Raw genomic sequence first — 19,270 nt, 5'->3', positions numbered from 1 at the left:
TTGTGGAGTTTGCATTGAAAAATACCCTATATTAAAACTACCCTTTGAAGAAAATTTGTTGTGACGAAGAAAACTGAAAATTTGGTGAAACACAGAGAAATTTACCTGCCACCACACTGAAATTATGTCAACTAAAGGCAACGAGTTCCGGAGAAAACACGTTACGAACTGCCCATATGAGTGTAAGCCCAGCATACGTGGCAAAAAGTACACCATGAGAAGCAAGGTAACCTCTATTAGACCATCTCCAGCAGGAGGTGAAATTTCACCTCCTTCTCTCCTGCCACATCACTTTATTTAATTCAATAATCTTCATTTCCCTATCAACTCTACAGCAAGAGATTTTTCAGAAAGTTTTTTACTTTATTTGTGACCCACCATAAACCACATCACTTCAACATATACCCCACCATATTTATTCATTCTTTTTCCTATTTCATATATATTACTATTTTATTATTATTATTATTAATATAACTCATATATTTATAATTATAATTTATTAATAACTCAATAAATAATATATAATATTAAAATATATATTATTAATTTAATTTTCAATAATATTTTTAAATTAACATAAAATAACACACGATTTTATTAAGCATACGGAAAACCAAACACACCCAAATTATTGAAAACAGGCCAGAAAACACACACGAAATTAGTAAATCTAATCGGAGGTTGTCCCAAACTTTTGCCAAATGTGCTCGATGAGATCCTTCTTCAGCTGAATATGTTGGGTCTTATCTCGTAGTTCCGCTCTAGTCTGATTATCTGCCTCAGATCGGTGTTGAACATGGACTTGAAACTCCGGCAACACGTCTGTTTGAACATTGAAAGAGGCGCTAGAGCTAGCATTGTTCGACGGTTCAAAGTCGATATTTTCCCAGTTTCGCGAATACGTATCTCGTTCATCCTCTACTATCATGTTATGTAAAATAATGCACGCCCTCATTATCTTTCCTAAGACATCAAGATTCCACATTCTAGCTGGTTGGCGGACAATAACGAAGCGTGCTTGGAGTACCCCGAATGCGTGTTCCACGTCCTTCCTGCATGATTCCTGTTGTTTGGCAAAAAATTGATGTTTGTTGCCTTGGGGCATTTGAATTGACTGCACGAAGACAGGCCACTTAGGGTAGATTCCGTCGGCAAGATAGTATGCAAGATTGTACTCCCACCCATTCACGGTGAAGTTTACCCGTGGAGCTTCACCAGACTCAATGTCGTCAAAAACCGGTGACCTATCTAGTACATTTATGTCATTCAAACTACCAGGAAGCCCTGAAAAAGCATGCCATATCCACAAATCATATGACGCAACTGCCTCGAGGATAACTGTTGCCGTCCCCTTGTGTCCACTAGTAAACTGCCCTTGCCAAGCCTTAGGATAATTTTCCACTGTCAGTGCATGCAATCAATACTTCCAATCATCCCTGGGAATCCACGTTCCTGTCCAACTTGGAGCAACCTCTGCAAGTCTTCCACATTTGGTCGTCGTAAGTATTCATCTTGAAACAATGCTATTACCCCTTCGCAAAACTTGCGAGTACACTCGATAGCAGTGGATTCTCCTATCTTGACGTACTCATCACAAGCATCGGCTGCGACTCCATATGCGAGCATGCGTATGGCAGCCGTACACTTCTGGATAGGCGTTAACCCAAGCTTGCCCGCATTATTGCGCCGTTGTGTGAAGTAATCGTCGTAATTTGATATAGAGTCCACAATTCGTAGAAAGAGAGGCCTTTTCATTCGATACCTGCGTCGGAACTGGGCGTCAGTGTAAGTGCATGACTCGGCAAAGTAGTCGGCCATGAGTCTCTCATGCGCTGCATGATGATCTCTATGTATGGATTTCCTCTTACGTGGTTGTTCGCTTCTCCTTTGCAATTCTTCAAGAAGTTCTCGCTGCCTATCAAGTATTTTTTCTTCTATTTCCCATTGTTGTTGGAACTCTTCTAGACTAAACTCATTTAGGAAAGGATCCATTGGATGCTATGATTTTTGAAATGTTGATAGGTATACTTATGATGTGCATCTGATCAGTTTATATAATGAAGGGTAGTTGTTCAAATAATTGAATTCACATGCAATTGCAGAGACATGTGTCATAGGGCATGCATGTGCAGAGAGTTGTCAATTCATATTTTGTATTATCATGCAGGTGTAGTCATTTCATCCTTTGTATTTTTTGCAGTGAAAGGTCAATTCAACATTTGTTTGTTTTTGCAGTGAGTAGTAATCTTTTGTACTATTATGCAGGTGTAGTCATTTCATCCTTTGTATTTTTTGCAGTGAAAGGTCAATTCAACATTTGTTTATTTTTGCAGTGAGTAGTAATCTTTTGTACTATTATGCAGTGAGAAGTCAATATCAATCGGCTTTATTGAAACATAAACAACAATTTTATTCAAACATAAACAACACTTTTATTAATACATTCAACAAACATAGGCACCTACACAACTCCAAAATTAAACAAACGGCACACAAAAACATCAGAAAGAAAACACACAATCATAACTTCTTGAGAAGGTCTTATTTTCCAAACAGGTTCTTCCTCAACATATTATAAGCTTCTTCATCTTCATCGTCACGATCTGGTTTGTTTTTCAAGAATAACCACATCTCCATATTCTTGGAATGAGCCAGGTTATTCATAGCTGAAGCAGTACTTGATCTTTTCTCTTCAAATTTTTCATGAGCACTGACTAGCTTAGATAACTCCTCCTCAATTGCCCCCTTTGATTTCCTTGACACAGATGTTTTACTAGAGGAACCTCTAGCTTTCTTCTTTGCCACGTCCCTACCCTCTGGACGTACAAGGGTAGGAGTTGATGATTCAACATCCTCACCACTACTCTTTCTTTTAGAGCCACTACTACCGGATGCATTTCCTCCTGTCATATATTTGGGTTGATTACGAACCACCTTCCACTCATCCACCAAATTAAACGTCGTACCCATTTTCTCAAAGTACAACTCTCTTGCCTTGGATATGTAGTTTTCATCGGACCAACCGCTACGCTTCTCCCTACATGCAGTACTGTAGCAGCCAATGAAACTGGATATCTTTCTGTTGATGTCTTTGAAATGACTATGGCACCGAGACACAATCCTCTCCTTTCCACTTTTGGCGTTCTCATTCACGTACTGTGTAATTTTACCCCAGAAAGTTGCACCCTTTTGGTTGTTTCCCAACTCACTATCATTACTAACGTGAAAATAACCAGTTAGTAAAAGTATGTTGTCTTCGGTGGTCCAAGTTTCATAACTTGATCTCTTTGCTGATTGTTGGGTTGGAGGGACAAAACTGTGAGGAGTATCCCCACCAACATTTCCCAAAGACATTTGGGTGGAAAATTCTGGGATATCTGTAGATCCGCTACTAAACCGGGGTGTCGCTGGCTCACTCGACTCCGTGTTAGGACAATTCATATGGGAGGAAACATAGATGCTTCCCGGAACTGGAGGATAACCGTAAGGGAGATAAGGATATTGCATGCCGAAATTTGGTTGCATCATGTACGGCATTTGAAAATTGGGCTGCATCCCCGTATTTTGAGTATTTTCGGGGCGTTGTATATTTGGATGTTGTGGTTGAGGGAGGGTATTTTGAGGTTGGTTAGGAAAGTTGTAGTTGTAGGAAAAATTAGGATAGTTTTGTGAAGGATCCATGAAGAAACTAGTTTCAAATTGTAGAAAGAAGAAGAATAGGGTGTAGAAACTCAGATTTTTTTTGGTGTCCAAATGACACAAAGTTAGTCTCTATTTATAGAGTTTGAAAAATGAAAATTAATGGTATAAAAATTATAAATTAATTCATTGTATTTATCTCAAAAAATATCAAATAAAAATAAGGAGGGAAAAAAAAAGCTCGCCCAATCAAAATTCGCCACGTGTCCGCTGGCCATCATCCCGCGCGCGTGGGCTTGTCAGAAAAGTCCGGGGTGAATTTTTCACCCTTTGGCCAATCTCATTTATTTCACCCGCACAAAAAACCCCTGCTGCCTTCAAATATCCCTTGGAAAACCCCCTGCTGCATATGGTCTTAGAGATACACAAGTTCCCAAAGAATTTGCTCATGAAGGGAAGCTATCAATTATTAAAGATGCACAAGATTCAATGAATCAGCTCAAGCTGGAAAGCCAATTAGATAAACTCAAGATCCCAGTGAACCTGCTCATGAAGGAAAGCTATCAATTCCTTCCAAAGATCATGGCTAAACTTGCAACATAATTTTGATGATCTGACTGCAATCATTGTTGAGGTATTATGGTAAGGCCGTAATCAATCATTGAGATATTACTCCCTATTAGTTGATTGTAACTAGATATCATGGGGATCAATATTTGTAACCATATTTCTATAATAGAGGCTATAAATGAAATAGAGAGAAGAGGGCTCAGATGTGACAGAGAACCCATCTTCTTCCTTCTCTCAACTTTTAGCAATGCCTGTTATATTTCTTAACCTTCACCTTTATTAGTGCCGGTACTCCATATTAGTTGATTGTAACCGGTAGTCTGTTCCAAAGAAGAAATAAAACAATCCAAGCTCAGGACTTTTTCTTTTCTTTTTGCTTACAGTAAGATACTTAATTCTGTATAGAAGTGAGACAATCCAAGCTTAGGATTATTTTTTTTGTTGCTTACAGTAAGATACTTAATTCTGTATAGAAGTGATGTGGAGGCAATTGCCACTGCTTTTTGGGAGAAATCGTATTGTACGGAGCTCGGGCGATCTAAGAAAAGATGATGATTTTCGGTCAGATTTCAACATGCAACTTCAACTGACCATAACTTTTGATTCTCTCCATAGAATCGCTATTATTATATGTTTTCGGAAAGTTCGGGATGTGCTCTACATATTGAATCGTTTTGCTATTCCTATCGAGTTTCGGGATTCGTCTTCACATTCAAACAACGCGTCAAAGAGTTTTGGTCTAATCTAGCTTCTAGTTCTTATGAAAAGTTTTTATTTCTAGGAAGTCTAATTGTTTTAGCAAATGTTATTTTAGTACTCTTGCTTTATTTTATACCGTATATAAGGGGGAACGAATTTGTGAACTCTTTACATTGATTATTATTATTTCAGAAGTTTTCTATTCCTAGGGTTTTCTGGGGTCTGTGCCGTTTCACTCGTACGAGAAAGAGCAGTTTTCTCCTTTGATTCAGCCGCTACATCAAGAAGTATATGTAGGCGTATAAAATTGCTTATAGGTCCCTTAACACAGCTCGACACGGTGATTCGACAAACCAACGAACCATCGGGCGATGAATCCAAGAATGATCGTTAGTCCACAACACCGAAGCCAAGTGACACGCGACGAAGCGGATTAACGAGGCTACGAAGCTAACAAACCGCACGCAAACAACGGAATAAATCCACTCGCATGCGGAATCAAGCTAACGGTTTAGTGAGTCAACGAGTCATCCAACTATAGAGCGGATTCGAACTCGAACACCAAAGCGGATTTACTGCCAAATCAGGATTCGTACTGCCAAATCAGAGTTCAGATCAACAAATCAGAGTTCAGATCAACGACGAAGTTCGGATAAACCGATAAACCGCGAGACCGGACAACCGACGCAACGGCGAACACCCCGGGAAAAGCTCGGCCAAAACCGAGCCGTTCAGCCAGGAGTTGTGTCTCGCCCACACAATGAGTGGCTCGGCCATTGTAAGCCCACACCATGAGTGACTCGGCCATTGAAAATTGTAAGTCTCTTCGTCATTTTTCTAACGCATTCTGAATCATCTCATTCCGATGACGAAGAGACTTACAACTTTCAATGGCCGAGTCACTCATGGTGTGGGCTTACAATGGCCGAGCCACACATTGTGTGGGCGAGACACAACTCCTGGCTGAACGGCTCGGTTTTGGCCGAGCTTTTCCCGGGGTGTTCGCCGTTGCGTCGGTTGTCCGGTCTCGCGGTTTATCGGTTTATCCGAACTTCGTCGTTGATCTGAACTCTGATTTGTTGATCTGAACTCTGATTTGGCAGTACGAATCCTGATTTGGCAGTAAATCCGCTTTGGTGTTCGAGTTCGAATCCGCTCTATAGTTGGATGACTCGTTGACTCACTAAACCGTTAGCTTGATTCCGCATGCGAGTGGATTTATTCCGTTGTTTGCGTGCGGTTTGTTAGCTTCGTAGCCTCGTTAATCCGCTTCGTCGCGTGTCACTTGGCTTCGGTGTTGTGGACTAACGATCATTCTTGGATTCATCGCCCGATGGTTCGTTGGTTTGTCGAATCACCGTGTCGAGCTGTGTTAAGGGACCTATAAGCAGTTTTATACGCCTACAGATACCCCCTCCAAAGTATTTCAGCCTCATTCTTTTATAGAAGAGTCTGGAATACTTTGGATATGATTGTCCCATCCTTCAATCGGTTATGACGGGATGTTTGGAATGACTTCTATTCTTGATTCCTTCAGTCCTCCAGGCTATTCGGTGCTTTGTCGAATGTCTGCAAGGGTTCCGGCACTGCATTTATTGTCTGACCGTTTGTCGGAATTTTGAACTTGAAGTCAATTCCAGATTTTCTATTTTTTAGCTCGTGTTTGTTGTTTCAACATAGCACTGACCATCGATCGTTAGCGTTGAGTCTTCATTTGCAACACGTTGTCCGGCGTTTGAGCTTCATTATAACGCGTTGTCCGGCGTTCGAGCTTCATTATAACGCGTTGTCCGACGTTCGAGCTTCATTGTAACGCGTTGTCCGGCATTCGACACAGTTTATACTCGTACGTCTGCTGGAGTATACACAGTTTAAGCTCTTAAGGAATTGGAGCGTGGCGGATACTCGAGTCACGAGACCAATCTACGGAGTTGATACATCAATGACTCGTATTTATAGAATTTTTTGGCAAATTCTCAGCCATCAACGGGTTTGACGAGCCTTTACCGACTACCGTTTGAGTCAGGCTAGCATGCGAATTGTTTAAGTCCGTTCCGCATGTGACGTTAAGCTAAAAGAGTTAACCCTTTTAGTGCTACGATATTGAATACGTAGACTTCGTCTTTCTCCTGTGAAAAGACTAAACAGAAACGTGTATGTGACGTTGACTTTAGGATTTTTGGCAAATCCTCAGCCTTCAACGGATTTGACGTGCTCTTACCGACTACCGTTTGAGTCGGGCTTACATGCGGATTGTTTTAATCCGTTCCGCATGTGACGTTGTGCTAAAGGAATGAACTCCCTTAGACTTTATGCTATGATGTTGAATACATAGGCTTCGCCATTGTTATGGGAATACGACACGTGTTAGGCGTTGACTTTAGGATTTTTGGCTAACCCCCAGCCTTCAACGGATTTGATTAGCCTTTACCGACTACCGTTTGAGTCGGGCTAGCATTCAGATTGTCTAAATCCGTTCCACATGTGACGTTGTGCTAACGGAATGAACTCCCTTAGACTCTTTGCTACGACTTTGAATACATAGACTTCGCCATTATTACGGGAATAGGCTACCCGGCAACGTGTATTAGACGCTGACTTATCCTTACTTAGGTTTCAGGATAAGATACCCCAGAATCGAACTCTGGTGTCTTTTTCTGCGGAGAAAGACTAAACCGGCGGCGCGTGTTAGGCATCGGCATATCCTTTCTTAGGATTCAGGATGAAATTCCCCATGCGTGTAAGGCATGGATTTTGGTGTTATTAATAACAACCTGCCACTATGTTGAATATGTGGGCGGGTGTTCTTTTTAACGGTTAAGAACTAACAAGCGGCGCATGTTAGGCGCAGACTTATCCCTGCTTAGGTTTCAGGATAAAATACCCCAGAATCGAACTCTGTTATCTTTTTCTGCGGAGAAAGACTAAACCGGCAGCGCGTGTTAGGCGCAGACTTATCCCTGCTTAGGATTCGGGATAAACTTCCTATGATGAATCCTAAATTCTTGGAAAAGGGTTGGTGTGGGAAAGGAAGAATTTTATATTCTATTCCCCGAACAAGGAAGGAAGAATTTTATAACCCAACAGACAAGGAAGGAAGGATCTCCACTCCGAGAATCGAAAAGATTCGGATAACCCTAACTGTCGGAAGGTTTGATTACCGAACTAAAGATGAATTTCTCGTTTATCGAGAGTAAATCGTGGTTTTGGTCCTAACTGTAGGAAGGTTTGACCAAGCGAGAGTTTGAGGTGACCCTAACTATAGGAAGGTTTGATCACTTGATTTAAAGGTGGACCTCTCGTTCATTGGAGGAATCGAGAGGGGATTTTGACTGTGGTCCTAACTGTAAGAAGGTTTGACCAATTGGGAGGTTTGAGACGATCCTAACTGTAGGAAGGCTAACTGTAAGAAGGTTTGATCGCTCGATTTGTGTGCCTCTCGTTCATTGAAGGAATCGAGAGGGGATTTTGGTTGTGGTCCTAAGGTTTGACCAGGTAAACGGTGGGTTTAGTGCTTATCACTTTATTTGTAATGATCGGGTTATCCCTAAGAAAATTACATGTAACATTCTTTCAGGAACTTCCCGTTACATGAATTATCCACCCCCAGCTTTTCTTGCGAAACTGGGTTTATCATCGTATCGGTTGCATGATCGGGTTATCCTTAAGAATACCACGCATGGCACTCTCCAGGAACTTCCCGTGGAAGAAAGGAAATAGTTTAGACTCATATACCTATTGGAGTATCAGGGAGCAGTTTAACCTCTTATACCGGTCGGAGGATTGAGAAACAGTTTATACTCGTATACTCTTTGGAGTTTTAGGAAGCAGTTTATACTCTTATACCGGTCGGAGTTTTGCCGTTTTTATTTGGCTTACCTTAGCGTTATAACGCCGGCTTCGACCAAGGTCTGAATGCTATTCCTGAGAGCAAAGCAATCCTTGGTGGGATGAACAACCCTTCTGTGGTATGCACAGTACTTTGGGTCCGTAGTGTTATCAGCTTCCTCCTGATTCGTGATAGGTGGTAGCTTGATCTTGTTGCCTTCGAGGAGCGATTCGAAGATGGTTGGAACGTCTTCGTCCTTGAAGGAATACTCTCTCTGGAGTCTCGGACCCGAAGTCTTCTGCTGCCTTCGGGATTGCTGTTGTGACGCTTGATTAGCACCACCAGCAGCTGCAGGTGCTTTGCCCTTACCACGGGAAGCGAAGTTTGAGTCCAGCAGATTAACCGTCGGTTGGTTCCTTTCGGCCTTCTTCCTTTTAAGGAAGCGTTCGGCTTGTTCACCGCGCACCTTCAGATCCTTCCAAGTGTCAGACGGTGCTGTCCCCATTGCCTCCAATACGTCCAATGCGAGGTTGTTGTGGCAAGTCTGGAGAATGAATTCCTCGGTGATCGGGTCCCGGCAATTCATCGCCTTGTTCCGGAACCTTTTGACGAAGGTGTCGACTAACTCCCCGTCTTTTTGTTTCTCGTCGAGCAACGATCCGATAGAGATCTCGGTGTCGTCGTCGAAGAAATTTGCAAGGAACTTCGTCTCCATGTCATCCCAGCTGTTCACGCTTCCTGGCTTGAGGCGACGATACCAATCGAAGGCAGCTCCGCGAAGAGTGCCGACGAATGACCGCACCATCAGAGGCTCGTTCCCAGAGATAGCACCCAGGTGCGATTTGAAATAAATCAAATGCTGGGTGGGGGAACCCCTTCCATCGAACGGCGTGAAGTTGATTAGACTAAACTTCGCCGGATAGGGGATTGATTCCCATTCCCTCGGGTATGGACAAGGAATGCCCGTTTTCTTTACCTCTTGAGCAGACAGCAACGTATTGATTTTACTCTCGAGGCTTTTGATCTTCAAGTCTTCACTTGTATCCCCGTTGGCATCCTCACTACCACCCCCTGCATTGATGGGAGGGTTATTGGCATTGTGAGCTTCATCCCCATCCGCGTGCTCCTTTTCCTGAGCAACCTGGTTACGGTGGCTTGGTTCACCTTGTTGGTTCCTGAATGCTTGGATTTGCTGTTCATGCATCTCTCTCATCTGCTGCATGGCCGTCTCCATCTCGAATTTAAAACTTTCTTTCTGCTTAGCCAAAGCGTCTTCAAGCATTTTGGCCATTTCTTCCGCGCCTATCATGAATGACTCGCGGGGTTGTCCTTCGCTGGACACTGTATTGTCCGATGCGACAGCAGAGCAGGAATCCGATTCTTCATCTTCCGAAGGCAATCTTATCCGAACCCTACCATAAGTTCCTCGTGCGATGGCTCCGGACTGCAGACGGGTTACACGCCGGGACGCTTCCAGAAACGATTTGAGATCAATCTGTGTCGATGTCTCTTTGCTGGTCATGTTGGCGGTGACCTTCGGAAATTCTCCATCCTTAACCACTGTTCTTCTTTGCCGGAAGCGCCTATGCCTTGGTTTTGGCGTTTCGGTGCCGAGCCTTTCGAACACTGAAATTCTCTCGGGGACTCCCTTGATGCAGTTGCATTGAGACAGTACTACCCGAATGAGCTTGGCACATGGGCACTGAGTTTCGAGCCCTTGAGGGCTTCTTTTTCTTGTTTTGTTCGTACCCCCAGCACGATAGTACAACTCGTCCATTTGATCGGAGTAACCTATCGCGTGTTGGCATGATTTCCCAGGTATAACGTTATCATCCTCGGATGACAACGTTTCCTTCTGAGAGCAAACTGCCTTATTTGGACTTCCGAGAGTCACTCGCCTCGAAACACGCCTTTGTAGACATGAATTCTCAGCGGGCTCCCGAACTTCGATGCGCAAGGTAGTGCGCTTGGGTGCCGTAAACTCTTTGTCATGTTGAGGGTTGTGTCGACCCCCAGCATGTTGATTAGTTCGGAGCCTCTTCATCGGGCCCGAGCGTTCATGGACTTCGTTGCGCTCGTCGGGAATTGGACCGAGGCGCTCCAAGATTGACCTCCTTCCTCGGGATGGTTCGGGAGGTTGAACTCGTTTTGAAGGCTGTAAAGGTCGATCCTCGGCCTGACTCACCACTTTGGACTTTGGCCTCCATATTTTGTGAGTTAGTGGTGATTTCTTGGCTACTCCATTCTGCCACCTTCTACGGGCTTCTTGAACTTGAGCTCGTGCTTGTGCTGAGAGTGCGCGGCGCTTCTGAATGCGATCCTCCAGCGTTGAACGGTTCCGTTTGACACGGATCCATTCGTTCGTTGGTGGCTTGGAGGAGTTGCCATTCATTGGTTGTTGAGGTCGTTCGCCTCTTCTGTTCTTCAGATCCGTGTTGTAACGGATCCCGTCCACAGATTCCATTGCCTTTGCGATTTGTTTCGCAAGGCGCTGACGTTGCCTTTGGCGGGCTCTCTTTGAGAGAGTCACTACGCCCTCGGCAACGGAAGATTCGGCCAGAGCAGATCTGACCTGGTTGGAAGGAGAGATCTCACCCGATGCAGCTTCGGCATCAAACGGGGCGAGATCTTCGTTGGCAGCTTCAACTTCTTCGTACCAACGAAGTTTTCTCTTGGAAGAGAGGGAGAGTTTCTTGGACTTGCGGGGGGAGGTTGATCCGGACGAGGACGACAAGTACTCCTCGAACTTCTGCTGGTCGAACTCGTATTTGACCTCCTCCACGACCGGGATTGAGATCCGCGGCTGCGACGCTCCGATCTCGGCAGCGAGATCGGCGTCTCCCACTGTGGTCGCCAGATTGTTCGCGGGAAAAACTGTAGCTTTCTTCATTGTTGATTCCATTGTCATCTTAGATAACAGCTTTTTGAGTTACAAAGATCCGGTCTTTTTATAAGATCCGGTTACAATGAAAAATCAAAGAAAACAAAGTAAAGATTACAATTTTCCTTATTTGTCGAACTAATCGCGAGCTCCTGTTTTGCGGTCGCTCGCTTTGGTGGGTTCTTTGCCTGCGCCGGGGTTATTTGCCGTGGACCACCGCGTGATCTCGATCCGGTTTGTAACTCAAAAAGCTGTTATCTAAGATGACAATGGAATCAACAATGAAGAAAGCTACAGTTTTTCCAGCGAACAGTATATACCTCAAAACAAAATTACTGTCATATTTCAGAGAAAGCTTCAATAAAAGGGACTCTGTTCATCACAAATAGAATATCAGAGACTCTGTTTATCACAAATAGAATCTCATATTTAAGACTGCATTTTTTAGTAAGCTGAGAAAGAAAAGCACATAATGGGAAAGAAGAGCAGATTTCAGCTATGCCAGTTCCGACGAACCAAGTGAAGAAGGAAACGACCACCCAACCCCATATTAAGTAAGCTGGCAGGCCTTGCGTAGAGCAAGCATGGACCATAAATCTGCATGCGGGCTCGCTGCAAAAAGAGCTACAATTGAAAAGCATACTGATACTGTCTTGAACAAAGCGTGTTCATAAGAAAATTTGTTATCTACTTGTTACGGAATATATCAAGCGCGACGCAAGAAAGAAAGACAGGTGCTTAACTACCATTTCCCTTATGAGTTCTTGTTTGTAGGGGTGTAAGTGAACCAAATCATACTCCTTTTAAAAGCATGAGTTCAGAAAAATCTTTCGGTAGACAAAAGTACCATTGGAATTCAAATATTATTCCATTAATTAAGAGTAAGTTGATAAATTGATGAATTCTTATTACATATACATAGTATGAAGATAATGATACAGTTTAAATTGAAATGTAAATCTAAATAAAATTATTAAATGCCAAATTTGCAAATGCCTGCAAAATGAAGGGCGTATATACAAAAACCAAATAAATTAATGAGATAAATAATGTCTATCCTAAATGTCGAACCTAGGAACAACGTAGACCTACAAATGTACATAATGTGGATGGGATATTTACAAAATCCACCAAACAAATTAAAGAAACAAAAGTTACTCTCAAAATCATAAAAAAAATTAAGGAAAATACCATACTCCCTTTAAAAGCACGAGTTAGGGAAAATCTTTCTGTAGACAAAAGTACCATTGGAATTCAAATATTATTCCATTAATTAAGAGTAAGTTGATAAATTGATGAATTTTTATTAGATATGCATAGTATGAAGATAATAATACAGTTTAAATTGAAATGTAAATCTAAATAAAATTATTAAATGCCAAATTTGCAAATGCCTGCAAAATAAAGGGCGTATATACAAAAACCAAATAAATTAATGAGACAAATAATGTCTACCCTAAAGATCAAACCTAGCAACAACGTAGACCTACAAATATACATAATATGGATGGAATATTTGCAAAATCCACCAAACAAATTAAAGAAACAAAAGTCATTCTCAAAATTATAAAAAAATTAAGGAAAATAAAAATTATACTCCCTTTAAAAGCACGAGTTAGGGAAAAGCTTTCAATAGTCAAAATTACTCAGTACTATTTTAAATATTTAATTTAAATTATAATCTATCCTAATCATACTTGTATCCTATCCTAATACCCCATGAACCATCTATAGCTCAACAATTTAAATAAGATTAATAAAATATATGAAACAGCTCTGTAGTATCAGTTTATTACATAAAGTATTACAAAAAAAACAAAAAGTTTTAAAAATTAGACAAAATCCCTCAAAAGTTTAAAATCACATTAAATAAAAAGCTAAAAATTTAGAACTTGGCAAAGAAAAGAGTAAGTGTGTGATATTCTTTCATTAAGATATATAAATATAACTTATAATTTAAGGTTTACTATCCCTTTTCAGAATCTGAAAATAGTCAACCTTATACCGGTAAAAAAATAGTAATAATAACATATTAAAAATTTTTAGTTAAAGAATAAAAATTTAAAAATATATATGATAGATTAAAACTTAATGTTATTGTATAAATTAAAGTAACTGCATATAATTTTACCAATGTGTTAGAACAGCAAAAATACATAAGTATCATTGATTGATAGAAGACTAAATCGCAAAAAAACTAATAAAATACTATAATCTAATAGGTTAACATTAATTGATTATAATTTATAAATATTGATCTCTAATGGTAATAATATTTATAAGGTAAAAAATTTTAAAGATTTATGTATGGAGAACTATTAGAAATTTTAGAGATATCTGTAGGCATCAAAAAATACTAATAGATATCCAAACATAGGGAAAACTACCCAAAATCGACAAATATGAACTGTCTCGCCAGCGAGACGGTGTTTGCTGTCTCGCCAGCGAGACAGACTTTACTGTCTCGCTAGCGAGACAGCCTTGAAATGGTCAAAACCACCTTTGTAACTGTTCTACACTTGTCCATTAACTGCTAAGGGACGTGGGAAACATCGTGGGCGAAAATCATGTGAATAACTGCCAAAATAACGGAGTTTGAAACGTGGGAAGGCAGTTACAGCGAGAAACTGCCAGGAATATTCATTTTCCGAGACAGTATTTTACTGTCTCGCTGGGCGAGACAACAAATTTACTGTCTCTCTGGGCGAGATAGTAAACACTGTCTCGACCAGCGAGACAGTAAACACTGTCTCGCCAGCTAACTTCTTCGTTTGTTTGAGTTTTGTGCAGTCGATCTGTGATTCGGCGGTCCACGAGCCAAAGCATTCCCGGCACAGGCAAAGTCCCACGAAAACAAAGATCGATAGACGATTTTTGTGTTTGTTTCTCAAAAGTTGTAATTTTCGCTTTGTTGTGTAGAAAAAATCTTATAGAAAGATTATTCTTTCGAATTTGTTGTAATCAAACAAAGTTATAATAAATTCCTCAACAGCACCGACTTTTGACTCAAACAAGCTGGCGACCACAGTGGGAGGAAGCGGCCTCGCTGCCGAGGCCGCGGTGTCGCAACCGATCAAGATCATCGTCAATGAAGAGATCGAATATGAGTTCGATCAGGCGAAGTTTGAGGAGTACTTGTCGTCCTCATCCGCGAAATCTTCCTCGTCTCGCAAATATAGGAAGATTTCGAAAACTTTCAAGTCTGCAAATTCAATGAAGAACGCAGGTGAAAGTTCTTGCCCGGATGTTGCTAAAGAATCTATCTGCAACATCTCTGCTCCAAATGACTCCACACCAGTTACGAAGTCGTTGATCAATAGCTCATCGGTGCTGACGAAAAGAGCTCGTCAGAGACAGCGCCAGCGCCGTGCTCGACAATTGGCTAAGGCCATGCAACAAACCGACGGGGTCCATTACTATGCGGACCTAGAGTCGAGGAGACGGAAAATGACTCAGTTGCCTCAACGACAAGATAATCATATTTCTGCACAACTTACGACGGAGGAGTGGACTCTCGTCAAAAGGGCCCGTTCAACCCTCAAGGAACGGATACAAAGGCGTAAAGCGAAGGCCGCCCGTGCTCATGCTCTCCGTCAACAAGCACAAGGAACCAAGAAGGAGACGGTGTCTGAAAAGCCACCGAAGAATCGTAGAGTCTGGATGCCAAAGACGCCGCAAGCATCTGTTCCGGGCCCATCTACTGCGTCGTCGGTGAAACCCTGGGTTAGCCCAGATTTGTCTAAGTTTAAGATAACAATGGCGGATCGCCTCGGTCCTTCAGTTGACAATCGAGGCAAAGCCCCAGTCAAGGAACAACCAAGTCCAGCAAACAAACCGTTAATGGTTTCATATACAGGGGGTCGTAAACACCCACCTGTCAGAACTGCACAAGTCCAGAATGAGAGAATACCAGTTCACTCCCGTTTAGGACCTCTGAAAACTCCACACCCGCAAGGGGGTGGATTTAAAAATTCAACTTTGGATCGCTCAGAGGCGACGACCAGTCGTCCTGTGCATGTTAACAAAGTTCAAAGGCAAAAGATAGGTTGCTCAAATCACAATAATGATGAGCTATACTATCAAAAAGATAACTCAAGAAAGAGAGTTGTCAGGGAAAACGAGTCTCATTGCGCTTGCGAGAGACTCATTAAAGCAGTGTTGACAGAATGCAGATGCTCTAAGAATAATTCAACAAGAGTCTCCGTACTTCAAAGATTGTCCAATGAAGCGTCAAGACCCAAAACAAGACGTTTCAACAAAAAGAAACCTGTAATCCGACAAGATGAGTTGCCTGAGGTCACTATCAACATGACCAATAAAGGAAAACAAAAGTCAATTAACTACGACCCTGTTTTCTCTCCGGGAGGGAGAGTTGAGCGGGGTCTTTCTCAGAGAATGTCGTGGTTACAGAGAAGAGCCAACCTACGTCGAGACTACAAAAGGATGCACGAAGGATTATCTTCAGATGAATAACTGTCAGACACTTGTTCTGCTGTAGCTTCAGACAGTACCGCGTCCAGCATAGGGCGAGTCAGAGAATCATTCGCAATCATGCCGGATCAACTGGCTCACATACTGCAGGAAGCGTTGGCTAAACAACGCGAAGAAATTAGAGCTGAATTCAAGACCGAGATGGAGTTGACTATGCAGCAGATGCGAGATTTACAGGTTCAGCAACACCAACCGGAGTCGAGCCAGAAGGCGGAATCCAGCCGGCGTAATGAAGAGGATGAGACTATCTTTGAAGATCCTCCTCCAGATAAAGACAACTCTGGAAGCGGTCCGACCAAGTCATCCACTCAACCTCCACAGATCTACTTGAAGAAAAGTGAGGAAGAGGATAAGAAGATGCATGATCTCGAGAGCAAGGTCAACGCTCTGATGACGGCTCAGGAAGTGAAGAAAACGGGCATTCCATACCCCTACCCGAGGGAGTGGGACCTGATTCCTTATCCCCAGAAATTTAATTTGATTAATTTTACTCCTTTTGATGGCAGGGGTGAGTGGGACCTGATTCCTTATCCCCAGAAATTTAATTTGATTAATTTTACTCCTTTTGATGGCAGGGGTCCCCAACTCAGCACTTGATCTATTTCAAGTCGCATCTCGGCGCAATATCCGGGAACGAAGCCCTGATGGTCCGGTCATTCGTAGGAACCCTTCGCGGGCCTGCCTTCGATTGGTACCGACGCCTTAAGCCCGAGAGTATCACTAGCTGGGAGGATATGGAAGAACTATTCCTCACCAATTTCTTCGACGACGACACAGAGGTCTCAATTGGCATGTTGTTGGATGAAAAGCAGAAGGATGGGGAATCAGTTGACGTCTTTGTCAAACGATTCTGGGACAAAGCAGTGAACTGCAGAGATCCACTCACAGAAGAGTTCATCCTACAGACATGTCACAACAACTTGTAATTGGATGTGTTAGAGGTGATGAGGGTTGTGCCTTCTAAAACTTGGAAGGAGTTGAAAGTGAGGGGTGAACAGGCTGAACGCTTTCTCAAGAGAAAGAATCTGGAGAGAGGTCTGCCACCAGCTAATAATCAAAAGCAGAACTTTAATCCTCGAGGCAGAGGAAGAGGGTCCGCGACCGCTGTCAACGCACATCAAACGTCCAACAGCCACCGCAACAACAACCGCAACAGTCATCCTTCCAACTGACGCCAAATCAGAATCAGCAGCCCCCGAGGCAGCCCAAGACTTCTGAACCTAGATTCTCGAAGGAATACTCTTTCAAAGATGATGAAGTTCCAGTCATCTTCAAATACTTGTTAGAGAATAACAAGATCAAGCTTCCACCGGTCACAAACCAAGAAGAAGCAACGAAGATCAATGACCCGAAATATTGTGCATATCACAGGAGGGTTCACCATCCCACCAAGACATGTTATGTCTTAAAAGACAAGATATAAACATTAATTAATGTTGGTATTGTGACGCCGAAGCCAAAGGAGAAGAAGGTAGGCGCAAACGCGGTCTCTATTAGCTTCGGATCGGTTCCTTTGTCCTGGTTTCAAGCCAAGCTAGTGTCAAAGGTCAAGATGCAGACTATCAACGATGACCCTTACGGACAGCGCCAAAAGGGGCTTGTATCTCACACAGCCCCCAACGGCGAAATCCTTTGGTTCATCCAGATTTGCTGGAAGATGAACAGTGGACAACATCCACGTCAAAGAAGAAGTCAAAAGGCAAGGGAAAAGAGAAATCCTGTTATGGAGCCTCGGCGATTCCTGAGAAGAACGATGAGGAGATAGCAGCTTTATCACTTTCTGATGGAGAACAGGAAGTTTTCGCTACAAGAAGTGGGAATGAGTATCATTATAAATATCCTGAGACTTCTAACCCAAATGCTACAACTTTGAAAGAGTTGGGGATAGTTACAACTCCTCCAGTATCTGCTGAAAAGCCGCAACAACCGACTAAGCAAAAAGAGAAAGAACCCCAACACAAAGAGGTTCAAGTTCCGAAGCAATCTCGTTTCAGCCGACCGATTGGAATAGATAAACCGGAAAGCTCGAACACACCATATCGATTCGATGTTATGGCTCAGCTAGCCAATATCCCAGCAAGGATTACGCTATACGAGTTGTTGCGCCTCTCAAAAGAAACCAGAGAAGCTTTACAAGAAGCTTTGGCTGATTCTGAGGTATTCCTCACTCAGGTCAAACCAACTCCTGAAGAGCCAGAGTCATCAGTGCAGCATTGCAATCTGGCAGCAACAGTCAGGAATTCAAAGCATGATAGGCCTCTATATTTCACCGGATATATTGGCTCTAGCGTTGTCAACCGGATCCAAGTCGATCCGGGTTCCGCTGTTAGCATCATGTCACTGCGGTTGATGTACCATCTCGGAATCCCTGCCAGCAAGTTAGCCTCCACAGGAACGGTTATCTATGGGTTCAATACTAGAGGATCAAGACCGTTAGGAAAAATCCGGGTGAAGTGTCAACTCGGAGATTTAAAGTCTGAAGTCACCTGCTATGTGATTGATGCAGAGACTTCTTATAACCTCCACCCTCCATCAGTGTTTGAAGTATGTCGACACTAATGAGGAGGTCAAGACGGTGGTCGCGGATAAGCAACCATTCAAGGGGTTAGAAAATTACTTTACTGACTCCCTTCTTTATGGTGCCGAATCCGAAACTGAACCATCGGCCCATGGCACGGACAGCGGAGAAGAAGCTGATACCGAAGCCGGGCTCGATTATAGTGAAGGTCTTGTATTAAATGACATTGAACCTCTTGTAATCGATCTTGACGGTGATGAATCGTCGGACGAAAGTTGTAACTGGCAACTTGCCGATGAAATAATAAAGGATGATTTAGAGTATTCGCTTTGTCTTGATAATGTAATGTAAGAATTGTATGACGATCCTAGTCTACACATGCCACTTCGCTCGTCTTGCACGACGATAAAATATCTTCAAAATCCAGTCGGAACAACTGTGATTCTACCCGCAAAGACAGGGGGTGAAAAAGAAATAATCTTTGGAAAAGGGAATCCATCCCCAACTCCTGATCTTTTCTTGGACACCAATTCGGATGAAGAAAAAACCGGGCGACATTTCTCTCGGTATAGTTCACAAGCGAATGGTTATATGACAAAACAAGGTTATGACCTCTCGCTCGGTGAAGGTCTTTATTTTG

At 42.6% G+C, this 19,270-nt stretch overlaps 2 protein-coding genes across 2 annotated transcripts; both read right to left on the bottom strand.

Moving 5' to 3' along the window:
* LOC109830844 lies at positions 674-2,126 on the bottom strand. Its single transcript, XM_020398205.1, is given in 3 exon segments — positions 674-1,274; positions 1,374-1,401; positions 1,404-2,126. Coding segments are annotated over 3 exon segments (1,221 nt in total). The 5' UTR covers positions 1,996-2,126.
* LOC109830843 (glutathione S-transferase T2-like) lies at positions 2,545-3,558 on the bottom strand. The gene has a single exon (XM_020398203.1). The coding sequence runs from the start codon at positions 3,556-3,558 to the stop codon at positions 2,545-2,547; it is 1,014 nt and encodes a 337-aa protein (XP_020253792.1).

This window comes from Asparagus officinalis, chromosome 2, assembly GCF_001876935.1.
Source record: "Asparagus officinalis chromosome 2, Aspof.V1, whole genome shotgun sequence".
NCBI lineage: Eukaryota > Viridiplantae > Streptophyta > Magnoliopsida > Asparagales > Asparagaceae > Asparagus > Asparagus officinalis.
This window is presented reverse-complemented; position numbering and strand designations above follow the sequence as displayed.